The sequence below is a fragment of the Podarcis melisellensis genome, assembly GCF_964234715.1.
Source record: "Podarcis melisellensis genome assembly, chromosome: 6".
Taxonomy (NCBI): Eukaryota; Metazoa; Chordata; class Lepidosauria; order Squamata; family Lacertidae; genus Podarcis; species Podarcis melisellensis.
Window position 1 is genome coordinate 6989885 of NC_138538.1, and position 24736 is coordinate 7014620.

At 44.3% G+C, this 24736-nt stretch overlaps 1 protein-coding gene across 2 annotated transcripts; it reads left to right on the plus strand.

The window, feature by feature from the left end:
- Nucleotides 1–421: 421 nt before the first annotated feature.
- On the plus strand, nt 422–22906 carry LOC309372994 (uncharacterized protein). 2 transcript variants are annotated; one of them, XM_081917144.1, is made up of 8 exons: nt 422–843; nt 8479–8617; nt 10412–10600; nt 12469–12528; nt 15132–15467; nt 17641–17716; nt 18853–18939; nt 21870–22906. In XM_081917144.1, the coding sequence occupies exons 3-8, from the start codon at nt 10420–10422 to the stop codon at nt 22318–22320; spliced, it is 1191 nt and encodes a 396-aa protein (XP_081773270.1). In that variant the 5' UTR covers nt 422–843; nt 8479–8617; nt 10412–10419; the 3' UTR covers nt 22321–22906. The 2 variants fall into 2 exon arrangements, with proteins under 2 accessions (XP_081773270.1, XP_081773271.1); XM_081917145.1 differs by lacking the exon at nt 10412–10600.
- The last annotated feature ends 1830 nt before the right edge of the window (nt 22907–24736 follow it).

A 24736-nucleotide genomic window follows, 5' to 3' on the forward strand; every position in this document is an offset into this window, starting at 1 on the left:
CCCCAAAAACACATTAGAAGAGGCTGCGAGTCATCCCTTAGGAATTCACAATTCTGGTTCTCTGTCACCTGTAAGATTCTCTTTCTCCCCCCGAGGACCCAGGAAAAGCTGGGAAAACAACAACAGCCCACCCACCCTTCCTTATTTTGTCATATTTCAGAAGGTTCCAAGAGAATATTTCGGGGCATCCCTTGACACAACTTTGCCATGGGGGCGCACCCCTCCCTCGCTGCCTCCCTGCATCTCGGGGAGCCGAGCGCCAGCGATGTGACTCACCCGCTCCCTCGGCAAACATGAATTAACCAGGAATGTTCGAGAATTATCCCTGAATAATGCATGAACCTGAATTAATCATGCATTTCCCCCCCACACCACACCCCAGCCATGAATTATTCATGAATAACTCATGGAAATGCAAGGTTTATTCATGCTTTGCGGAAAGGGGGGGGGGAGGAGGAGGTGGAGGAGAAGCCCCTCTGCTCAGCCAAGATTTCATCCCCCCCCCCATCTCTCTTTTCTTTTTTGTCCTTAGCTCGGTTTTTCTGTTGTTCCTTCCCATAAGGGAAGTGTTTGGGGTTTGTTGGGGGGGGGGCTGGTTTGTAATAAAGCAAAAGACCTATTTGTTTTGCAGCTGTGAGGGTGGAGGTCTGAGGAGGGCAGTGGGGCTGTAACTATATCTCAGGGTGGTGGGGTGGGATTTTGCTTGGGGCGAGCAGGGGGTTGCAAACAAAAGGAAGCCCATCAAAGAACGGTGGTGATGAAAGGAGAAGGAGACCTGGAAGGCAACCTCCACTTCTACCCTCAGCAGACATTTTGAGAGAAGAAGACTCCGAAGGAAAGCAGGCAAGGACTTTGTACTTCTTACTTTTTTGATGGCCGTGGGACTTCTCCTCTCAATTCCCTCTCATCCCCCACCCACCCCTTCTCTCTCTCTCTTTCTCCTTCTCTCTCTCTCTCTCTCTCTCTCGGGTGTTGGGTGCATGACTTGGTTGGCTCATTGCTATCCTGAAACTAAAAACTGAACAGGGGGAATCTCCTCAGAGAGACTAGCACTCCAAACCACCTGATACCATCAAGAGATGGTTTTGTGGGAGCTGCCTGCCTGCCTCCCCACCCTCACCCCAACCCCACCCAAAGAAACCTTCTGGAAACAACTTCATTTCTGAAATTAAGGGCACCCAAGCTCAAATGACACTTATAGTCCAGGGGGCAGGAAAAGCTGGTTATGGCTTCTCAAGGCTGAGCAGTATCAACACACACACACACAAACGGCTGCCCTGGCATTCAATTCATAGACTTGTTTCTCCTCCCACCCAGCTCCTGTTTCTCATTTTGCCCAAAATAAAACCTGAAGCTTTCTACTTGGGCAGGTCATCTGCCACCAATATTCTTCTAAGGCATAACTGAAAGGCAAGTTTGGATAACTCAAGAAAAGCAGTAGAGTGCAAAGGTCTGTCTGATCCAGTATTCTCTTCCCAGCCAGATGTCTTTGGAAGCCCACAGGCAGTGCATAAAGGCAGTAGCCCTCCTTTGGCATTTTCCCCTTGCAGCTGGTATTTGGTGGTACCTCTGAATTTGGAAGTTCCATTTAGCCACCATGACTAATAGACCTATCCTGAGATTCATGCTCTGAGAACTTGAGAGGATCAGAGGCTCAATTTAGAAGTTTCCCCACATCTAACCAGGTGGCCTTCCTGAACATGGTGCCCTCTAGATGTTCCTAGCCTAGAAATCCCATCATTCTGACCTTGGCCATGTTGCTTTGGTCTATTGAGCATTGTAGTCCAACAACATGTGATGGAACCTGCAGATGTTCCTGGAGTACAGCTCCCATTATCCTTGACCATTTGGCTCAAGGGAGTTGCAGTTCAGGAACATCTGGAAGGGAGCAGGGCTCCGCCCATCCTGACCTTTGGACATCCAATGATGGTCTGAAGATAAAGTCTACAGGTGCCTGATAGTAGGAACAGTCACACTGGGGGCAGAACCACAGGACATCCCCCTTCCATCTCCCTGTTTTAGCCTTATGTATGAAATGCAACTTATGAAGGAGGACCAGAACATTTCAATGAGAATCACAACGTTTCTCAAGGGGTTGGGATTCTGCACATCCTATTGTAAATATTTAGTGGGGCAGGGTTCTTTCCCTGCAACTAACGCATGATGGTCAAGATACTATTTGTATCATAAAATGCATGCAGTGTCTGGCAGGAAGAAAAAATCTCTCCCAGACTTGAAAAAGCAAATGATGTCTCTGTTTATGGTAAATGTTGGAACCTTGGGAAATGACTATGCTCTTGGGAGCAAGGGACAGTTTGCAACCATCTGCTGAATGACCCCAACCAACTTTCTTAGGAAACACTTGCAAGCTCCAGCGCTGGCCTGGCGCTATTTCTGCATCCTACATGTGGGATGTGGTTGCCTAGCAACTGCCACTGTGGTGCTCTCCCTTCTCCTGGACCATTAATGAAGCATGGCTGCTGTCAGGAGGTAGCTGAGCACATCGGAAACATATGCTGTGGGCATCAGTTTACTTGTGTTTTTGATAGGTTCTGAGCTTGCTTTCTGATGGGCCCTGATGAATCTAGGGCCCGTTTCTGACCTTGAATTTGATGGTTGGACCATTCCACAGAATCCAAAACCTACCTGGTGGAATTCTGAAATCTGCGGCATTGGAGCTGAATCTGGCTACCTAGCTGTATTGTTTACTCCCCTACCCACCCACCCACTCCAGGGCCAGGTTTGACAGGTGGGCAAGGGCACTCATCTGCCAATCCACTGATGTCACAATGAAGTGACAAGAAGGGCCAGAAGTTCAGAATTGAGCAGAAGCAACAAAGATGTCCCAACCAGTTTCCACACCCCATTTACCAAGCTTTTAAAGATGAGGTGTGGTGTGCTCGCTCACAAGGCTCACTCATCCTGCAAGAATGTAGGGGGCTGCAAAAGTGTGCTTCTTTGGGCTGGGTGGATCTGCTCTTCTGTTCAGGTTCCTCTTCAGTCATTGCCACCTCTGGTTCTGGCTCACCCCTTGGCTGCACAGAGCCCTCCTGAGTCCCCCACTGAGGTAGTCCACTTTGCAGAAAAGCAAGGGAGGGAGGCCAAGCATCCTCGATCCCTCACCACAAGCAACTGAAGTCTGAGTAGAAAGAGGAGCGCTCCCTTCTGTAGCTCAGCTCCTCACCATCCATCCCTTCCCACTGTTTTCCCCAGCTTTCCCTCCTCTTGCATCAGGGCTTGTCAACCCAAGCCTGACCCTAGTACTGTAGTACTGTGGAACTTGTGGCAAGAGTGCATTGCAGTAATCCAGTCTTGAGGTTACTAATGCATGGACCATATTTATCCTGATCTAGATGTGGACAGACATAGCTGGTGTATCAGGTGAAACTGGCAAAAGACACTTGTAGCCACTGAGGTCTTCTAATGGCAAGGAGCCCAGGAGGTGCCCAGGAGCTACATACCTGCTCCTTTGACAGGTGTGCAATCCCACTCAGAACAAGAAAATGGCCCATCTTCCAGAAATGGGAACTACCTACCCAAAATCTTCCATATAAAACAGTTTCCTGTGTTTCTAAGGCAGCATCCCAGAGAGGCAAGAGCAGCCAGTGCAAAAGGAAACTGGGTAAGAGAAATAAAATACATAAAATCCTTTTAATTTGAATTCAGTCAGGATGGTGATGGGTCTGTCTCTGGAAGAGCAGGTGAAAGAGCTGGGTACGTTTAGCCTGGAGGAGAGAAGATTAAGTGGAGAACTGATAGCTGCCTTCAAATATCTGGAGAGCTGTCATGCAGAATATGGAGTGGGCTTGATCTCTGTTGTTCCAGAAGGCAGGCTAGAAGAGATGCTTGAAATTGCAGGGAATCTGTTTTCAGCTGAGCATTTGGAGAAGATTCCTAGTGATAAGAGTTATTCTATAGGACACAGGTAGGGAGCCTCAGACCTGAAAACCAAATGTGGCCCTATTTTTCTATAGCCTTCAGAGCCTTTCCCAATCCACAACCCTTTCCTTCCCCCCCCATCCACAGGTCTATGCCCCCAGGATCCCAGCTCTGCTCATAGCTGTCAACTTTTCCCTTTTCTTGCGAGGAATCCTATTTGGAATAAGGGAATTTCCCTTTAAAAAAATGGAAATGTTTACAGCTATGGCTCTGCTCCTTCCATGAATGCTTTTGCCTGGATGGAATATGTAATAATGTTTCGTACCTGGATGGAGTCTTAGGTCTCTGGTGTCATGTTGGAGAACCCTATGATGATAATTCTGGATGACTCCAACATTGGGCAGGCGTGAGACTTCACGGCCTCCATGACAACCTTTGGGCTGTCTCAAATGGTCATTGATCCAACACATTGGGCAGACTACCCTTGATGTTGTCTTTACCCCAAGTGATATGAGGGATGGAGTAGAGGTACATGCACTCCCTTTCCTTGGTTGGACCATTATCTGTCAAAGTTTGGAGAGGTAGCAGCAATTCTCCCCTATAAGGGTGAGGGCCAATTTGGATAACCCACTCTCAGAGACTGGTGGAACCTGATGTACAGTATCCCTGCATGCTTTGAGGGATTTTGCAACAGAGAAAGCTTATGATCCCATCAAAGTCCTGTTCTTGCTATGAAATGGCAAGAAGAAATGGGAAGATTACACAATCTCTCTTGTGCCTCTCTTGTGTTAGCTAAGTGTGTTAGAATTTCATGCCTCCAATGCTGCACATGAGATTGGTGTAAAACACATGCCTGTCAGGGAAGAGTGTGGGAATGGAAGACAGTCTTATCTCTTCCGCTGTATTAGCTATTGTACTGTACTTTTGTGAAGCTGAGGCTCCAATATTTTGGCCACCTCATGAGAAGAGAAGACTCCCTGGAAAAGACCCTGATGTTGGGAAAGATTGAGGGCACAAGGAGAAGGGGATGACAGAGGACGAGATGGTGGGACACTGTTCTTGAAGCTACAAATATGAGTCTGACTAAGCTGCGGGAGGCAGTGGAAGACAGGAGTGCCTGGCATGCTCTGGTCCATGGGGTCACGAAGAGTCGGACACGACTAAACGACTAAACAACAAAACTGTACTTCTGCCTGTTCTTCTCTCGGAGCTGGAGAGAAAGGACACCATGAATCCTTTGTTTGTATATAGTGTGTAAATAAAAACGTAGATTAGCTCTACGGTGTCTCACTCTTCTTGCTGTGTTAAACTAGAAGATTAGTGTGCATATATCATTTGATATATGTCACTGAAGCGCACTGGAGAAGAAGGAAATGCCTTTTCCAGAGCTGTGCATACTGGAGGATGCTCGGAGTTCGGGGGCTGCAGGGGTACCCCAGGGCGTTTTCCAACAAAGTGGCTCCTTGGTATTTGGGGGAGCTTTGGGCTATGAAGCAAGCCAGACAAAGACCAGAGCATATGTAGCACGAGTCTCGCACCAAAGCAGACTGAACATTGGTTAGCGCACATAATCTTGTCCACCATGTGCAAGGATCGTTTATCTCTCCTGTGTTCTGCATTCAAACATTTGGGGGCCCTTAATTCACATGGAGAGTTCAGCGTCCTAGACCCTTCTAACCCACACTGAAGAAATAGGAAAAACACTGTTAACTACATATAAAATGGAGAAACTGAAATCTCAGGTTGGTACACTATTTACCTTGGCAGCAGCATGGTCTTCCCTCACCATCTCTCTTCCTTGTTTCCTCAAAGCTACCCAATAATTTTCTCTTCCTTTGGGGACCCACAGAGTTTTAGGATTCTTTCCAAGTGTCAATAAGCATTTTGATACAGGCAATCCAACAGACCATTGGTGGAGAACCTATGACTTTCCATTTATTGCTGGACTGCATCTCCAATCAGTCCTCATCATTGACCATGCTGGCCGGGGCTGATGAACAACATCTGGAGGTTCACAAGTTGCCCATCCCTGTGGTAGATGTTATGTTTTTGGCCAAGTCCCTCACCAAAGGGAGTGAAATTAGCTGTCATGGAATAAGAGAACAGAACCTTTTATGAATTGGTGGCTGGTTAAAAGCAGAAGGTTGGAATCAATAGGCAAATGGGGTGTTGAGTTTGAGGGGGAGCATTTTTTTCACCCTTCTAAATTTCCATGTAAAGCCAGAATTGGGGCCTTTGTGGATTGGATTGGTGGCCATGCAGCTTGCAAACACATGGCTTGCAAATGCATTGCGTATGCACTGACACACATCCTCCAGTTCCCAGAGCACACGCAACCCACACAAATGAGGGCAGTGTGTAATTCAGGCAAGTAGTTTTAGAAGATTTAAATCAGTATTTTAAAAAGATTTGCCATCTCAGCTGGAGGGTTTGGTTTGGGGCTTTCCTTTTGCGATTTCTGTGGTTGCACTGGTGCATTGATCCAGAGAAGAAAAGCTATTTGTTTGCAGGGTATACTCCCAGTGGTTAATACTTCCTGTGGTCTGGGTCTAAAGATGCTTGAGCAAAAACAGCTACTGCAAAATGCGTAAACAGGAGCTTCAGGACCATCAGTTTGTGGCCGGGGGAGTGAGGGTATGTGCAGAATTTTAACATCTCCGTAACGAACGTTTCCACATGGATGGTAATTAAAAGATTTTGTTGGAGCGGGACTGAGCAATGTTTAAATTAGATTGAGGCTTTTAATCAAGAAGGCTAATTTGAACAACATCAGACTCTAGAGAGTGGGAAAGGGAATGATCAGTTTCTGTCCTGCATCTCTTAGACCTGATGCCTAACTGTCTTCTCCCTGATAGCCCATCATGGCTGCCGGAAAATGGGGAACAGATAGACTGAGCCAGTGGAAGGGCAGTGATCTGGGAGACTTGGGAGAGGAAAACAAAATAACTGGGAGGGAGGAAACACCTATGGGACCACCTCTCCTGGTATGTCCCACAGAGAAATTTACAGTCTGCAAATAAAAACATCCTGAAGGTCCCAGGCCACAGAGAGGTTAGGCTGGCCTCAACTAGAGCCAGGGCTTTCTTGGCCGCGGCTCCAATCTGGTGGAACGCTCTGTCACAAGAGACTAGAGCCCTGTGGGACCTGACATCTTTCCGCAGGGCCTGCAAGACAGAGCTGTTCCACCAGGCCTTTGGTCAGGGCACAGCCTGACCCCCTCCTCTGGCAATCTGCACAGAATTCTGCTTAATGGTTGCCATAAATTTGATTTTAATTTGATTTTAATTAATTTTATAATGAATGTTTTTAGAATGTTGGATTATTTTGATTGTTGTTAGCCGCCCTGAGCCCAGCTTCGGCTGGGGAGGGCGGGATATACCGGTAAATAAAAATTATTATTATTATTTATTATTATTATTATTATTATTAACAGCAGGGGAGAGAAAGTGGGGTGGCACAAAAGTTAGGAAGGAGGGGGGCATGTTCACGCACACACATTGGATCCAGTAAAATTGAACTTTCATGGGTTTTCCCCCAGAAGTTCATTCCCCAAATCTCCATCAGATCACAGATCACATTTGTCTTTTTTGATTAAGCTGTAAAAATAGTGGGCCTTCTGCCTTCCAGCACTGTCATTGCTCAAAAATATCCTTATGCATCCTTGTAACCGCATTAAATCATGGGTCATTTCTGCCTTCATACATGTGTCCTATAATTTGTTGATGGTTTCATTGTCCTGTGTAAAAAAAAAACCATGAAGATCCATGAGATCTATGCCCTAGATCAACATTTCTGTGGCTTTAAGCTCAATCAAAATTAAGCAAAATAGAATTAAGCAGCCTCCATTAAGCCTGGTCCTTTCTTTAGGCAGAGTGAGGCAGCCTCCTCAGGCAGCTGATTTTGAGTGTCACGTGAGGGCAGCAAAAAGTTGTTTTTTTATTGTATATTTGTCTCCCAGGGAAAGGCATTTGTGAGCTTTTTCTGGCGCAGATACCAACATAACTTGGCCAGCTTTATAGCACTCCACACTGATTGTGTGGTGAAAATCATTTAGGTTTTCACATCTGATATCTATCATTGTTTAGGCCAGTCCTGAGAACAATAGTACAGAAAATAGCAGCACTAAAATAGCAGTTTTAATGCAACCCATACAACCAGCAGGTTGTTAATAATGAAAAATGCTTACCAAACTGACGGACTACGCCAAAATGGCAAAGCTGACTGGAAAGCTCAGGAACCAAGAGGACAAAAACTTTTTAAAAGAATTGGGGAAAAATTATCATTTCCTTAGGAGACCACTGTAAGCAGATGAAAACATTAGCAGGATTTTAATTTCACTTGTAATGTAACAAATACTATGGATAATATGGATGGATACAAAATACAGATTATGAAATGTAGCTGAAAATGTTGACGATAGGAGGAGATGGGGAGGGAAGGCTCAAGATTCAGAGAAATCTCTTTATATGGATACCTATTTGGTATTGACATAAACTTATATTTGTAAAATCAAATAAAATGGTTTCAAAACAAACAAACAAACAAACAAACAGGTAGTTTTTAAAAAATGAAAAAAGCTTGATTTCTTTTTCTGAAAAGATCTTCAGTAGATGCCTAGAGACAAAAAGAGGGGAAGCCTGGTGATTCTCCATCAGGAGGACTTTCCACAGTGCCACCACTGAAAAGGCCCAGCGTCTTGCAGCTGTCCATGACATCTCACATAGCAATGGGACAGAAGGTAAGACTATTGATTTCAATGTTCATATGAACCATATAATATCAGATGTGTTGATGGTTTCATTGTCCTGTGTAAAAAACCCATGAAGATCCATGAGATGTATGCCCTAGATCAACATTTCTGTGGCTTTAAGCTCAATAAAAATTAAGCAAAATAGAATTAAGCAGCCTCCATTAAGCCTGGTCCTTTCTTTAGGCAGGGACCATATTTGGTCTATGGTGTCTAGCCTTCTTTATTCAAGGATGTGGAACCTCAGGCCTGGTGGCCAAATGTGGCCCTCTAGCCCTTTCTACCTGGTTCTCAGGATTCTCCCCAGGTCACTCCCACTCCTCAGACACACCCCTTATCCCCAGGGCCACACCCCTCATTGGTACTGCTTCCCACCCTCAGCTGTTTTTGCCTGGCTGGAATGTGCCCTTGAACTCTTTTTTTAAAAAAAAAATTATTAAATTTAATTAGATGTTCCAAAAAGAACCATATATAAAAACATTTAGCTACACAATTTTCCAGAATGCAGACTAGAAAAGAAGAAAGACGAAAAATAGAAGAAAGAGATGAAAGAAAGAAGAAGAATACTTTTCATAATCAATAATTCCAAATTCATACTTCAAACATTGCAATATATAAATCCTAGTTAAAATATTATAAAAGAATTCCACCACATTCACGACACGTCTCTTGGTTATCTAATTCACCTTTACATCTGTTCTTCAGTTACTTCCTTTCCTTAAGTTCTTTCATAGCCCATCTAATCTTTGTATTCTATGTACTCTTCACAAGGTTAGTCTAAGCACAACCACAATCCCTGTTTGTGTAAATATTCATTTAAGCATTCCCATTGTTTCTGTACCATAGTTTTAGATTTATGCCTTATTATATCCTTTAATTTTGCTAACTCCAGATATGCCCTTGAACTCTGATGATGATCACAGCTAATTTATTAGCTCCCAGTATGTTTCCAAGCACAACTCAAAGTGTTGGTGCTGACCTTTAAAGCCCTAAACGGCCTTGGTCCAGTATACCTGAAGGAGCGTCTCCACCCCCATCGTTCAACCCGGACACTGAGATCCAGCACCGAGGGCCTTCTGGTGTTTCCCTCATTGTGAGAAGTGAGGTTACAGGGAACCAGACAGAGGGCCTTCTTGGTAGTGGCGCCCGCCTTGTGGAACGCCCTCCCTTCAGATGTGAAAGGAATAAGTAGCTATCCTATTTTTAAAAGACATCGGAAGGCAGCCCTGTTCAGGGAAGTTTTTAATATTTAATGCTGTATTGTTTTTAATACTTGATGGGGAGCCGCCCAGAGTGGCTGGGGAAACCCAGCCAGATGGGTGGGGTATAAATAAATTATTATTATTATTATTATTATTATTATTATTATTATTATTATTAATTGCCTTCTAAACCGCCATCTGAAGGCGATTCACACAGAGGATAATCAGAAGCAGTTAAAAATTCAAAACACAACATATACATTTAAAAACTGACAAAAACCGCTGGGAGGAATGTAGAGAGGAGAAATGTCAAGGTGCATCTGCAACAGCATCTGCCCCGGCTGCAACAAAACATGTCTCTCCCAAAACATGTCTCTACAGCCACAGCAGGCGCTGTAACTCTCCATTGGTTCGATTTCAAACTCTGTAGGCATGTGCCAATAGGTAAAGTGTTTGCTAGCCATTTACAGAAAGCTTAGAGTACCAACTCATAATGCATTAACAGGTGGTTTTCTTCCTTTCAAGAAAGAGACATGTGAATTGTTCCCTCAGATCTTCCCTGTCTCTTCTTTCTTATCTTAAGTGATCCAGATGCCAATGGCTGCCAAGCTTTATGTTCTCATCAGCTGGCCAGACGGAAGCCGTGTTATCAACATTGAAAACATCAAGGAACCACGGAAACCCTTCCACCTCTATGAGGCTGGGGAGCAAGTTCTGGCCCGATGCCCAGGCTTCAGTGGTCTGTATTGGGGAATCGTGGAAGGAATAAGCGGTAAGCAGAACTCACTACATAGCTACGTTATTGTAATAACAAACAAATAAACACACTTCCATTAATGGGTGGGTTTTATGGAGGTACTGCCTTGAAAATTTGTTCTATTCGCTCTCCAAGATCTCAGAAGTTCCTCCGTTGATCTGCTCAAAGAGGAAAGAACCCCAAAACTTTGAAACTCTTTTTCCAGGTCTTATCAACTTTGAACAGCCCAGGACTCTCAACAGGACATCCTGTGCCCATAAGGGAGCAAAGGATGCCATCCACTAGGGATGCAGGATACGTTTGGTTTTAGCAATTTGCAGCATGTGAACCGCAACACAACTAAAATCTGCACTTCTCCAAGCATTGTGAAATATACTCAGAGTCGCAAAGTGATTTCATGCTCTTTATTCAGCTCATAGTGGTGAGGAGGAATGAATGAATGTCCCCTCAAAGTATCTGCTTTATATACATTATTTACACAATGGGATGCACATGATTGGCTAATTCCGGAATTCTACTGTAAGCCAATCAGGTTGTGGATTCACTTCTATCTGGAACATGATTGGGTGGTTCCTGCTAACCAATCATACTGCTGCATTGTTCTAGGACCAATCAGACTGCTGCAGTTTGGATCCTATTCAACTCAGTACATAACACCTTGCAATGCTGTTCTCCAACACAAATAGGGAACAAAAAATGTGCACATTAAGGGAAAGTGTGCCGAACTGCATGGCAGTGGGCTTAGAGTGTTGGACTTGGACCTGGGAGACCAGAGTTCGAATCCCCACTCAGCCATGAAGCTCACTGGGTGACTTTGGGCCAGTCTCTGCCTCTCAGCCTAAGCTGCTTCAAACCTTGAGAATAATCATACACGTGTTAATATAAATAGTATACAAAATACATTATATCAGGAGGAAATTGCTTGCAAAAATAGATATATTAGGGAATATGAGGACAAAAATGCTGATTTTTTAATATTACGAACATGTGCAAACGTGGTGAACTGAGCTTAAGTCTGGAAAAAATGGAGATATATACATCTAAGAGATTTGTGCATCCCTTACATCCACAACACAGCTTGACTAACAACCAGCATTCACTGCAGGCCCAGAAAAGTGTGGCTCCATCTCCCCACAATTAATCAAATGTTTTTTGCTTCCCTCAAAATTTGAGTAGAAATTTCCTAATATATCCTGGAAGATAACTAGCGTCACAGAGTGATTTAAAATGGTGGTTCTGTACAAATGTACTTGGGAATAAGCCCTGTTGGACCTGGTAGGACTTACTTCCAAGTAAATATCCATTAAAGCTGGGCTGCAGAAGACCAACTATGAACCAGATCAGGAGGTCCTTAGTTCAAATCTTGCCACTGCTATGAGCTCACTGGATGGGCCTTTGGAATGCTTCTGTCTCTTGACTGTAGTCTGCTCATCTGCAAAATGGGCAGATTTCATGCCTGTTTTGAGGAATTCTGAAACAATGAATTGATCCAATGAAATCACTGTGCATATGGAATTTCCCATCCTTATAATTCTCCCTGTGCCTCAATCAACCAGAAATATGCACCAATGAAGTGAGAAAACCCTCAGAGCAGATTTGGGGGTGGGGAGGGCTTGCACCAGGGCCAGGGGTGGCAATGTGGAGAAAAAGGGGAAGTTTTGTTGGGCAAGCCAGAATTAGGCTCATGCAATGACTTGGAATCAATCCACTGTATATGAATTGCCTTGAGTATTCCAAAGCATTAAGTCAATGGCATGTATTATTGTTGTCAAAATTTTGTATTGGGCAAAAGTTGAAGACGGTTCTACAGCGCAGTGGGATGGATTTGCCTGCAACCCTCGTGGAGGTGAAAAATGAATATTAAAAGGCCTTTCTTCCAACAGAGCATAAATATATCCTGGAGAAAAAGCTACAAGAGGATAAAGAACTGCTGGAGATGTTGGGTAAGCAGAGTCCCTAATTGTGCAGCAGGGGCTCAGGGCAGTCCAGTATTAAATTTTCAAAACATAATTCAAAAAGGATCTAAATTAGTATGGTTCCAAAACTTCCTTCTGCATTTCCCCTACCATTCTACACTAATAAATGAGAACAGATATTACACTTGAAAATTGTATCAAAGGGGAGAGATAATTATCGTGAAATGCTCGTAGATGGGGCATCCCTACCTTACTTCCTTGGTGGCCAAAAGACTTTTTTGGCTGTCCTTTATTTCATTCCACAAATCTTCTCGGCAGTGATCTTCATTCTGCAGCCTCCCTGGGTGCCTGAACTTCCTCAAAATCCCTATTTTTGGTTGAGCTTCTCTATAAGCATGAGGAAATGTGGAGGCTATCTACCATGTTCCTGACAGTATGAAGGGGAAGGGGAATAGATTCAGTTCCTAATAATAATAATAATAATAATAATAATAATAATAATAATAATAATTTTATTATTTATAGCCCGCCCATCTGCCTGGATTTCCTCAGCCACTCTTGGCAGCTCCCAACAGAATAAAACTTCAAGCATTAAAAAATTTCCTAAACAGGGACTTAAATGTGGATTTACTGAATTTGCTGTTTTCTTCACTAGTTACCTCCCATGTGACCAACATTAGCCAACGTCTTTTACCTTCCCGCTGGAGCAGTACCTATTTATCTACTTGAATTTGCTGTTTTCAAAATGATTATGTGAACCGAAACACAGCCTTCAAAATTCAGTGCAATTCTCTGGCCAAGAAATGTCTACAAGCATGAGATACTTGGCTAATTTTTGCATATAAATGCATATAGTAGTGAAAATAATATACAAAAATGCATTTAATTGGAGAAAATGGCTTCGCAGAAATGTGTATATCAAGAGAAACACATACTAAAATGCTGATGTATTTTCATGAGGACTTTTTTTTTTTAATCACAAACTGAAGTGGAGATATGTAGAATGTAAGATTGGAAAAACGAGAAACTGGGAGAAACTAAAACTGGCATCTCTACCTGATAGCTGTGAATTGTTGTTTTTAAAAGAGGAAGTCAGCTTCCTTAGAAGAAAAATCAGCAAGCACACAAATGTCAGACACTTGTTACGCAGCCTTCCCAGTTTCCTATAACTGAGATAAACTGGGGAAGATAACTCTTCCTTTGGCTTCTTTTATATATCAGGAAGTGTGGGCAGCTAAGGAGGCTGCATGAGGAGATTTCACTCCTCCCATATCCAAGAATCTCCTGATGAGTCGGGTGATTCTCCAGAGAGGAGGGGGGGTGTTCTGCTCTCTACTTATTCCACTCCAGCACCACATCAAAGAGATAAGGTTGCTGCTAAGAGCAGCTGCAGACACTCAGTGTCGTGCAGCATTCATTTATGCTTAGACCTATTTAGCTCTGTATATAGTTGTGTATAATAGTTGTAGATAGAATAAAGAAGATATTCTACAGAGCTGCTCTCTGAGTCGTTTATACTCTGCTAGACTCTGCTATACTCTGCTGTGCGACGACTGTATTCTTGTGGAAGTGAATCCGGTACTCACAACTCTAAGCTGTGAGTCCACAGCACTTTGACCTGCTCCTGTGCAGAAGGTGGTCTCTGGAAGTGCTACCCAGCTCGCCTAGCCCAGTCGGGCTGAAGTGTGTGAGTCCAGTTAGTGGCACTGGGTCAAGGGTGATGCTGACACTGCAGAGCTCTAGAGAAATGTCCAATGGAAAGAAAACACACACACACATGCAGTGTGATGGTCAGAGTGTTGGACCAGGACCTAGGAGTACGGGGTTCTGGTCTCCACTCAGCCATGAAGCTCACTGGGTGACCTTGGGCCAGACACTGTCTCTCAGCTTAACCAACCTCACAGGTTTGTTGCAAGGATAAAAAGAGGAGCAAGAGAAGCATGTACACCTTGGAGGAAAGGTAGAGTGCAAATGTAATAATCAATAAATGTTCTTCCTGGCCCCTCTCACACATGCTGCTCTGTACTTGTAGAATGCTAGCTGGGCAGCTGGTCCTGCTGCTGCCAGTCTGCACTGGCAATATTTAGCTAGATCAACCAATGCTCTTACTAGGTGTAAGATACCATCCTACATTCCTAAAAAGTTTGGGTAGCAGATGCTGTAAAAGTTCCCTGCTCAAGTTCTTGGAAGGCCACTGCCCATCACAGTAGATGACAATGTGGGACTAGACAGACTAGTCTTTATAAGGCAATTCTCAATATGGAATACTCTAATCATGCTATACAGTGCAATTCTTTGGCCAACAAATCTGTACAGTGGTACCTTTGGTTACATCCACTTCATGTTACGTTCTTTCAGGTTACTTTCCACGATGACCAGGAAGTACCGGAAAGGGTTACTTCAGGGTTTCGCCACTCGTGCATGCGCAGACGTGGAAAATGACATAATGCGCATGCGCATAAGCGGTGAATTGCTCCCCGCTCGTGCGCAGAGGCACAGCTGAGGGTTGCGCTCTCTTCATATTGTGAACGGGACTCCAGAACGGATCCCGTTTGCAACCAGAGGTACCACTGTACAAGCAAGAATAACACACACAGTGTTATTGTTTGATGCACTTTTCCTGATTTCAGATGATCAGTCAGCAGTGCAGAATCTGGGGCCACCACAGCCAAAGAGGTCCAGAAAGTCCTTTCCCAAGTGGAACCCAGGGAACAGTTTGAAGAAATGCCCCAGTGATAAAGATGTCGAGACCACTGTGGAAGATGAAGAGGCTGATCCTCAGCAAGATCCTGCAACCTCTTCTGGCCTTAGAGAGGTGCGCACCCTTGGTGTCATGATGAGGTCCCATTCCTCTGAGCCAACCACTCCTCACTCTTCTACTCCCTTTCATGTATCGCCTTCTTTCCTAACAATATCTTCTGCTGGGGTATTCAGAGGAACAACGAGGCCAAGCCCAGCAACCAGAGGTAAAACATCTGTTATGATCAAAGAATGGAATGAGGGTGCAACAGGTGTACAGCAAATGTGAGATGATTGCGTTCATTTGTATTCCCAGTATATGAGCCCGCTAATTCGTATGCCATGTGTTCTGAGTTGTGGGAAATTGCAGTCAAACAGAACTATGCACGAGTGCTAGGTAGTGCATGAGGGAGCTGCAGCGGTCAGCAAACTTTTTCAACAGGGGGCCGGTCCACTGTCCCTCAGACCTTGTGGGAGGCCGGACTATATTTTGGGGGAAAATAATGAATTCCTATGCCCCACAAATAACCCAGAGATGCATTTTAAATAAAAGGGCACATTCTACTCATGTAAAAACATGCTGATTCCCGGACCATCTGCGGGCTGGATTTAGAAGGCGATTGGGCTGGATCCGGCCCCCGGGCCTTAGTTTGCCTACCCATAAGCTAAGGCAATAGAGTTGGAGTCCTAGGCTCAGCTAGGTCACTCTCCCTTTTCTCCAATAAGGGAGGAAGTGAAGACTTATTCCTGTTATCTCTCACTCCATGCCATGTAACTGATTAAGGAAGACGTGCTCCAAGCTTAGAGCATATGTTTGAAGCTACACTAGTGGCCAAAATTGTGGGAACCTTTTGGGGAAAGTGTATTTCCAAGGTTTGATGGCTCATAACAGCTTATTGGCTCTCTAAACACTCCTGTTCATTGGCTACATTCAAATGAAATCAATCACCCTAAGCAAGTTGTGCTTCCTTTTTCTGGTTATTTGGCTATAACTTTTGATAGAATACAGATAATTGAACAAACTTTGTTGCATTACATTCTTCCATAAATTATCTTTCCATTGATTTACAATTTTATGGTATTACTCAAAATGGTGGCGTTTTGAGCCATCAAACCTCAAGAAATACACTTTTCCCAAAAGGTTTCCACAAGAGTGTTCTGCCTGTGTTTTCCTTGCTGCTGCTTGGATAAATTCATGAATCTGACCTTTGGCATGCTTTGTACATGAAGCTTTTAAACTTACTTCGCAGTGTGGTCTGTTCATTTTAAACGGGTTAGAAGAAGAGGAGCGTTTTTTGCAAGTGGACTGATTGGGATAAAAAGATTTAACAGCCTACATTCCTAACGCTTCACAGTGCTGCTTAACTTTTAAGTGTTTAAACTCTGCTACTGGAGACTTCTCTCCTGCTGGAGAGTGAGTTTAATCCTATGTTTTGAATACTGATTCTTTTGCTATTCGCCCCACATGCATGGGTCACAAGGATCATATATTTCCCTCCCACATGAGTTGCATACAGAATTTCCTCCCATGCAAGGGCTTCATTCCCCAATGTGAAGGAGGAAACCCAACACATACAAAGGAATGACCTTGTGGCTCTTCTCCCTTCATTGAAATGACTGATGAATTGTGGATTTGAGGGGCTTCCTGTGAGCATAGAAGCATATATGAGGTTCCTGAGCATGAAGATGCATTTGTCATTATTGAAAGATCTACAATGACTCCCAGTATGTTTCCGAGCACAATTCAAAGTGTTGGTGCTGACCTTTAAAGCCCTAAAGGGCCTCAGTCCAGTATACCTGAAGGAGCGTCTCCACCCCCACCATTCTGCCCGGACACTGATGTCTAGCGCCGAGGGCCTTCTGGTGGTTCCCTCACTGCGAGAAGCCAAGTTACAGGGAACCAGCCAGAGGGCCTTCTTGGTAGTGGCACCCACCCTGGGGAACGCCCTCCCACCAGATGTCAAAGAGAAAAACAACTACCAGACTTTTAGAAGACATATGAAGGCAGCCCTGTTTAGGGAAGCTTTTAATGTTTAACAGACAACTGTATTTTAATACTTTGTTGGAAACCGCCCAGAGTGGCTGGGGAAACCCAGCCAGATGGGCGAGGTATAAATAAATAAATAAATAAATAAATAAATAAATAAATAAATAAATATTATCGGAGAGTCGGCTAATAATAATAATAATAATAATAATAATAATAATAATATTTTCCTCAATATCTCTGTCAAATAGATCAGAAAATCACACATCAAAATGGGTACCTAAATGCTGTTGAATCCTTAGAAGACCATCACTTAAATGTGGTGGTCATAAATACACTTAGGACAACAAAGGGCTTTTCATCTGCCCTGTTTAATTTTACATAATCTTTCCTTATCCTATCTTCTTTTTTAGATTACAATAACATAGCAACTAGGAGGAGGTCTGATGATCCTCTGGCCCAATGTCAGAAACATATCTTCATAAACAGGTAATGTATCCCCCCTCCCACCCCAAAACCCCCAAATTGTACAAATGTGTCATGGTATACAGATCAAGCATTTTCATTTTCATTAGGAGTAGGGGTTGGGGAGAAGTTCAATTTGGTTCACGTTTAAAAGCCAAGCTATGTAATCCACATTTCCGAAACACAGCCAACCTTTGAAATTTGCACTTCTCTGAATTTTGCAATGCCGTTCTCCGTCCAAGTACAAAAATGCATATACTAGGGTAAAGTGTCCCTAAAAATGCATATATTAATGAAAGAACACAAAAATGCATTGTATAAGGGAAAACCGCTTTGAAGGAATGTATCTATTAGGCAAATTTTGCAAAGAAATGTGGAAACATTAACAGAGGAGAAATGAGAATCCAAAACCGACAGATTCACCCATCCCTAATTAGGAGTGCAATTCAGTTCCTGACAAAATGTGTTAAGAGGATTTTAAGTTGAGCGGCGAATATGTATAATCACCAGCCACTGTGCACATTCACCAGCCCTCGTGGAGAATGTGCACATAATCCTTCTATGGAGAGGTAATTGTGCACATTTCCTGGTCAATATATACAAACAGGCCTTGGAGGATGTGCATATGGTGAATGGATTTTGTTTACACTTGGGAGAAGAAGAATATTTTGCTCAGCCAGAGATGAAAGCAGGTGAGCTGCATAATGTGCAGGAGGGTTGTGCTAAGACACAGGTGGGGAACCTCAGATCCAGAAGCTGAAAGTGGTCCTGGCAGCCACTCTGTTTGGCCCTTGAGGGTTTCCCTAGGCCCCACACCCTTCCCAGGCCACATACCCTTCTCGCTCTGTTATGCAGCCTCCTTAGGTGTTTCTGACTGCTTGTAATGTATCAATAGAATCTGATATAATGTCTCATGCATGTCTGGATGGAGGAAAGATGTGTGTGTGTGTGTGTGTGTGGACACTAACCAAAAAGGGGGAAAAATACATTTGCTTTTCTGCCCAAGTTTGCCTCCAGTTGCACCCATCTGTGTCAGCACTTCACACACACAAAATGAAACAAAAACCATATAATCTTCTCTTGGTCTAAAGATAGTGGGTTGTTGCTGTTTTTAATGAACTCTGGAGTCACTTGCTTCAGCTATCTGTTTGTTCTTCTAGCTGTGACAAGTCAAAGGACACCAATTCTCTGGAAATGGATGGCTTTGAGGTGGCTCAGAAAGTCTTCAGTGCTTGTGAAATGGAAAGGTAATCTGGCAGGGAAGAGATCCATCTGCCCCTAATTGCATTTCTAGCAACTTGAGGGAATATAATGGGATATAGATTAGACATGCCTGGAAACCTAATAGCAATTTTCAGGCCCACAAACTCACCTGGCTTTTCCATTGGATGGATTCTAGCTGGAGTGTCCAGCATTGCTCGTGGTGGCAGAGAAGTGAAATATTTCAGAATCACATACCGGCTACTTACCAGGTGGGTTCCTACCCCAAATGCTATTGTTTTCCTTCTGGCTAGAACTACATAGGGCAGTTCCAGCAGTGGACTGTGACACCCCTATGTTTAATTCATCATAACACTTAGGCCAGGGTTGAGTAACCCTTTTCAGACTCAGGGTCAAATCCTCGGCAATTTCTCACAACATTCAGAACTGCTGTGCTGCAGTACAGGCTGAAAAAGTCAATCAGGGGCCACACACCAGTAATTAAAGGTCTGGTATAAAAATGTCAGCAGCTGAAATTTTCCTCATAATTGTGTTTCCAGATTAGAACAGGCTTGCCCAGTTTAATTTGTCCCAGCCACACAGCTGTAAAGGTGCAATGCACCATTTGCTTTCTTCCTATCCCTGTACTTCTTCCTGCAAACTGCTCCTGTTAGAAGAGAGCAAATCTCTTCAGCAAGGAAAATACAGGAAATGCCTCGTGTTCCTTCCTACTGATTGCTTAGTAGCAGCGAGTGTGACTAAGTACAGTGGTGCCTCGCAAGACGAAATTAATCCGTGCCGTGAGGCTCTTCGTATAGCGGTTTTTTCGTCTTGCGAAGCAAGCCCATTGACAGCTTAGCGGATTAGCGCTATTAGTGGTTTAGCAGCTTTTAGCGATCAGCTGTTAAGCGGCTTATCAGCGGATCAGCTGATAAGCGGCTTAGCGGCTTAGGAAAAGGGGAGGGAAAAAAACCCGCAGGAACTCGCAAGACATTTTCGTCTTGCAAAGCAAGCCCATAGGGAAATTCGTTTTGCGAAGCGCCTCCAAAACGGAAAGCGCCTCGTCTAGCGGGTTTTCCGTCTTGCGAGGCGTTCGTCTTGTGGGGCACCACTGTATCAGTCTCTACAGCAGCACCTTCATATCTGCCTAATTAGCCAGAGAAGGTTGCCACCTCATTTTGTTTCCTAACTTTCTTTATATTTCATAATTTACTTATTTATTTCATTAAATTTCTACACCGCTTGATTATAAAGAAACCTCAAAGAGGTTTACAAAAAGATAAAACACGAAAATCAATTAAAAAAATCACAGCCATACTTTAAAACAGATGCACGTTAAAATACCGAAACAGAATAAAATTACCTCAACTTTCTAAGAATCTGGGTAGGCTTGTCTAAACAAGAATGTTTTTAACAGGCACTGAAAAGAGTACAAGTTACAGGTGGGGAGCCATGTTGGTCTGCCGTAGTTGAAACAAAATTTAAAAATTCATTCCAATAGCGCCTTAGAGACCAACTAAGTTTGCTATTGGTATGAGCTTTCATGTGCATGTATCTGAAGAAGTGTGCATGCACACAAAAGCTCATACCAATAACAAACTTGTTGTTGTTTAGTTGTTTAGTCATTTAGTCGTGTTTGGCTCTTTGTGACCTCATGGACCAGAGCACGCCTGGCACTCCTGTCTTCCACTGCCTCCCACAGTTTGGTCAAACTCATGCTGGTACCTTCGAGAACACTGTCCAACCATCTCGTTCTCTATCGTCCCCTTCTCCTTGTGCCCTCCATCTTTCCCAACATCAGGGTCTTTTCCAGGGAGTCTTCTCTTCTCATGAGGTGGCCAAAGTATTGGAGTCTCAGCTTCACGATCCGTCCTTCCAGGGAGCACTCAGGGCTGATTTCCTTAAGAATGGATAGGTTTGATCTTCTTGCAGTCCATGAGACTCTCGAGAGTCTCCTCCAGCACCATAATTCAAAAGCATCAATTCTTCGGCGATTTAGTTGGTCTCTAAGGTGCTACTGGAAAGAATTTTTTTTATTTTGAAAAGAGTACAGTGAAGGTGAATGCTTGATCTCAATAGGCAGGGAGTTCCAATGTGCAGGTGCTGCCACATTAAATGACTGAGTTTTTATACATGAGGAACGGGTACTATGTGGCACGTGTAGTGGTGCCAATTCCGTTTATCAAAGTGGTTGAGTGGGCGCTTGTGGGGTAAGGCAATATATAATTGACTTCCCCCTTTTTGTTAATGAAAGCTAAGGCTCTAGACCTCCAGCTGGAGGTAGCGGGGGGAGGGAATGAATGTGAAGATGAACTAGAAAGTGTTCAAAGTTCTACCCAAACATGAACGTCCTTCACCTTTAGTTCACCTGGCAATTATGAGGACTACTTCCAGAAGTAGCTCTGAGGTTTTTGCATTACTTTCAACTGAACTAGTTAATTTCAGACATCTAGAGGGCACAGGGTTCAGTAAAGCTGACTTAGATGGCTTGACGAAAAGAGAGAGAGAGAGAGATGTTTTTGGACAATGGATCTGTCCATAGCTATTAGTGATGACAGCTGAATGGAACCTCCATTAGAAGCAAAATGTCACACTGTGTACCAGGTGCTGAGGACTGGAGACAAAGAATAAGAAAAGGCTGTCATGTCCATTCTCTGTCTGTGAGTGCCCCAGACATCTGATGTTCTAAATTGATGTTCTAAAAGGGAGTGCTAGACTGGTGATCCTTTATCTGATTAATCAAGGCAGTTCTTAAGTGCTAAAATGAGTTTGTTGCTATTGCTGCTATTGTTGTTGTTGTTTAGTCGTTTAGTTGTGTCTGGCTCTTCGTGACCCCCTGGACCAGAGCACACCAGGCACTCCTGTCTTCCACTGCCTCCCACAGTTTGGTCTCATAGCTTCATCATCCATTAATTTGTCTACCCTCCTATCCCACCCCCCTTTTTAAGCCATCCATGTTGTTGCTTGACTCCTCTAGGGAAGAAAAGATTGAGCAGCTTGAACAAATGGTCCTCAGCCTCCAGAGAGAAGTCCTCTCCTTGAAGCGGAAAGTGCAGTACCTGGAAGCCTCCTCCTTTAAAGAGCAAGAGCCCACACGCCATCCCTGTGAGGTGTCCGAACTCTTCAATGGGTACACCAGGGGGCAACTCAAAGAGGCCATCCGGTTTGACCAGAAGATCAGCACCGCATGCAAAACACTCCTCTACAAGCTCTTCAGTTCTGACTATATACAGAGCCATTCCATCACTGGGAGGCGGGGAAACACCTTCCGGGAGGCTAAGCCCATGATGGACGAGAGGTGCATCAAAATCATCAGGGTTTTGCTGAAGCAGAAGTTTGGGGACCATCTGAGTGACACGGTGATCACGGAGAAGATCCAGAACGTGCAGAAAGCTCTGAGGCAGAAATTCAAGACGGAATGTCTCTGAGATGCAACATCCCGTCTGTAGATGAGATGGGGGTTCCCTGCTATGTTCTCACCAGCGTTGATCGGGGCCTTGGAGATGAAAGACACCTACTGTTGACACCCCAGATCTTTGCTGTCTGATCTGGAAAGCCTTTCTGAAGCTGAAGCTGCTACCATCCTGTCATTGGGAATACGGACCTATTGCTTACCCTACGAAGAAGTGGAGCTAAGAGCTGTGAAGCAGGCAGTTTGCCATACGCACCAGCTCATAAACTGATTTCCATATGCTAGGAGACAGATGAGATGTTAGGAAGCAGGACACCACGTGAAGCTCAGCTGGTCATAAAGTGATATCCACATGCTGGGAGCCAGATGAGACTGGAACCTCTTATAGAACAGCAATACAGTCCCAAACAATCTTTTATAGGAATAAGGTCCACTGAACTCAGTGGGTCTTCTGACTGGATAGGCATAGGATTATGCTTTCATTGATTTTGGATTGTGTTCATTGTTTTTGTTTGCACTACCAAATTAGCATTCTGCCTTCTCACTTTGTATGTCTTTTGCTCTCTCTCTCTTGCCTTCTCCATATTAAATGGCTCATAAATTTTCTATTTTATGTTGTTTTTTCTGTGTGTGTATGCAAAACAAGAGCCCATTTATTATGGAGGCCTCAAAGAGCAATACAGTTTTTTTTAATACCATGAGTACAGCCTGTTCAGTGATTTTTATTTCTTTCCCCCCCGTATGAGCAAATGGCAGCCATTCATTTATATGGCAGGAAGTCTAGAGGTGCACACAGAAAGCTCAATGGGTGGGGCTGGATGCGCTCCCTACCTCTGGAGAGATGCAGTACAGTAATACCTCGGGTTAAGTACTTAATTCGTTTTGGAGGTCTGTTCTTAACCTGAAACTGTTCTTAACCTGAAGCACCACTTTAGTTAATGGGGCCTCCTGCTGCCGCCGTGCTGCCGTAGCCCGATTTCTGTTCTCATCCTGAAGCAAAGTTCTTAACCCGAGGTACTATTTTGGGTTAGCGGAGTCTGTAACCTGAAGCGTATGTAACCTGAAGCGTATGTAACCCGAGGTACCACTGTACTTGGAATGAAGAACAGGGATGCCTCTGCACTTGTGTGGTTAGGGATTTTAAAATTGCATGTATATCCAATCTTTTCCTCCAAGCAGCTCTCCCTCTCCCCATTTAACCCTCGCAAGAACCGTGTGAGGTAGGTTAGGTTGCAAGGCAGTGACTGGCCCAAAGTCACCCAGTGAACTTTATGCCCAAGTAGGGATTTCAACCCTGGCCTCCCAGGTCTTAGTCTGACACTCTAACTGCAACACCCCACTAGCTCCCTGGTTGCAGCAGGGAGTGGAAAACCTTAGCTCCGAATGTCAGTATGGTGTAGTGGTTAAGAGCGGTGGACTGGTAATCTGGGGAACCGGGTTCGCGTCTCCGCTCCTCCACCTGCAGCTGCTGGGTGACCTTGGGCCAGTCACACTTCTCTGAAGTCTCTCAGCCCCACTCACCTCACAGAGTGTTTGTTGTGGGGGAGGAAGGGAAAGGAGATTGTTAGCCACTTTGAGACTACTTTGGGTAGTGATAAAGCGGGATATCAAATCCAAACTCTTTTTCTTCTTCAAATGTGACCTGCAGGCAGATGTGTATCATGAGATCCTGGTGCCTGGGGTGGGTGCAAGCATGCCAGAGGGTGGGACACGGAGCACAGAGGGTGAAGTATCCAGCCACGGCACTCCAGGCCTCACAGCTGACACCGCCAGAGCAACCCTCCCTGCAATGGAGCCAAGCGGGCCATTCTGCACCACCAGCCAGCCCATGCAGGGGGGAGCTTGGCCGGCCAACCCAGCATTTGGTGGGTGTGAACCAGGTGCCCCCAGCACAGCATGGTGTAGTGGTTAGGAGCGGTAGACTCATAATCTGGTGAACTGGGTTCGCTTCCCCGCTCCTCCACATGCAGCTGCTGGGTGACCTTGGGCCAGTCACACTTCTCTGAAGTCTCTCAGCCTCAGAATGTGCAGGAAGAAGGAGATTATCCTGACATTTTGGATTAGAAATTCCACCCCCCCCCCCCGATGGCAGGTACCCAACAAGTGACAGCAAATTGCAGGTTTCTCCCAGTACATTCCATTCCCCGGGGGAAACTTCAGATCAGAAAAAGCATAACTCTAAAGCCAGCTCACAAATTTGTATTATCTAATACTAAGGAAAATAACCAATGTATTATAGGCTGAGGAATCTTCTTTCCATATGAAAATGTGGTTGCTCGACTATGACAGATCTCTGGAACTTACTACCCCTTAGGACTTGTTGTTGCTGTTTAGTTGTTTAGTCGTGTCCGACTCTTCATGACCGCATGGACCAGAGCACGCCAGGCACTCCTGTCTTCCACTGCCTCCCTCAGTTTAGTAAAACTCATGCT

Bases quoted from the DNA above. Each gene is read 5' to 3' on its own strand.
- LOC309372994 (XM_081917144.1), top strand. From the start codon at position 10,420: ATGCCAATGGCTGCCAAGCTTTATGTTCTCATCAGCTGGCCAGACGGA. The intron at 12,529-15,131 runs GTAAGCAGAGTC...TCCTGATTTCAG, and splicing joins AGAACTGCTGGAGATGTTGG to ATGATCAGTCAGCAGTGCAG. The intron at 15,468-17,640 runs GTAAAACATCTG...CTTCTTTTTTAG, and splicing joins GCCAAGCCCAGCAACCAGAG to ATTACAATAACATAGCAACT.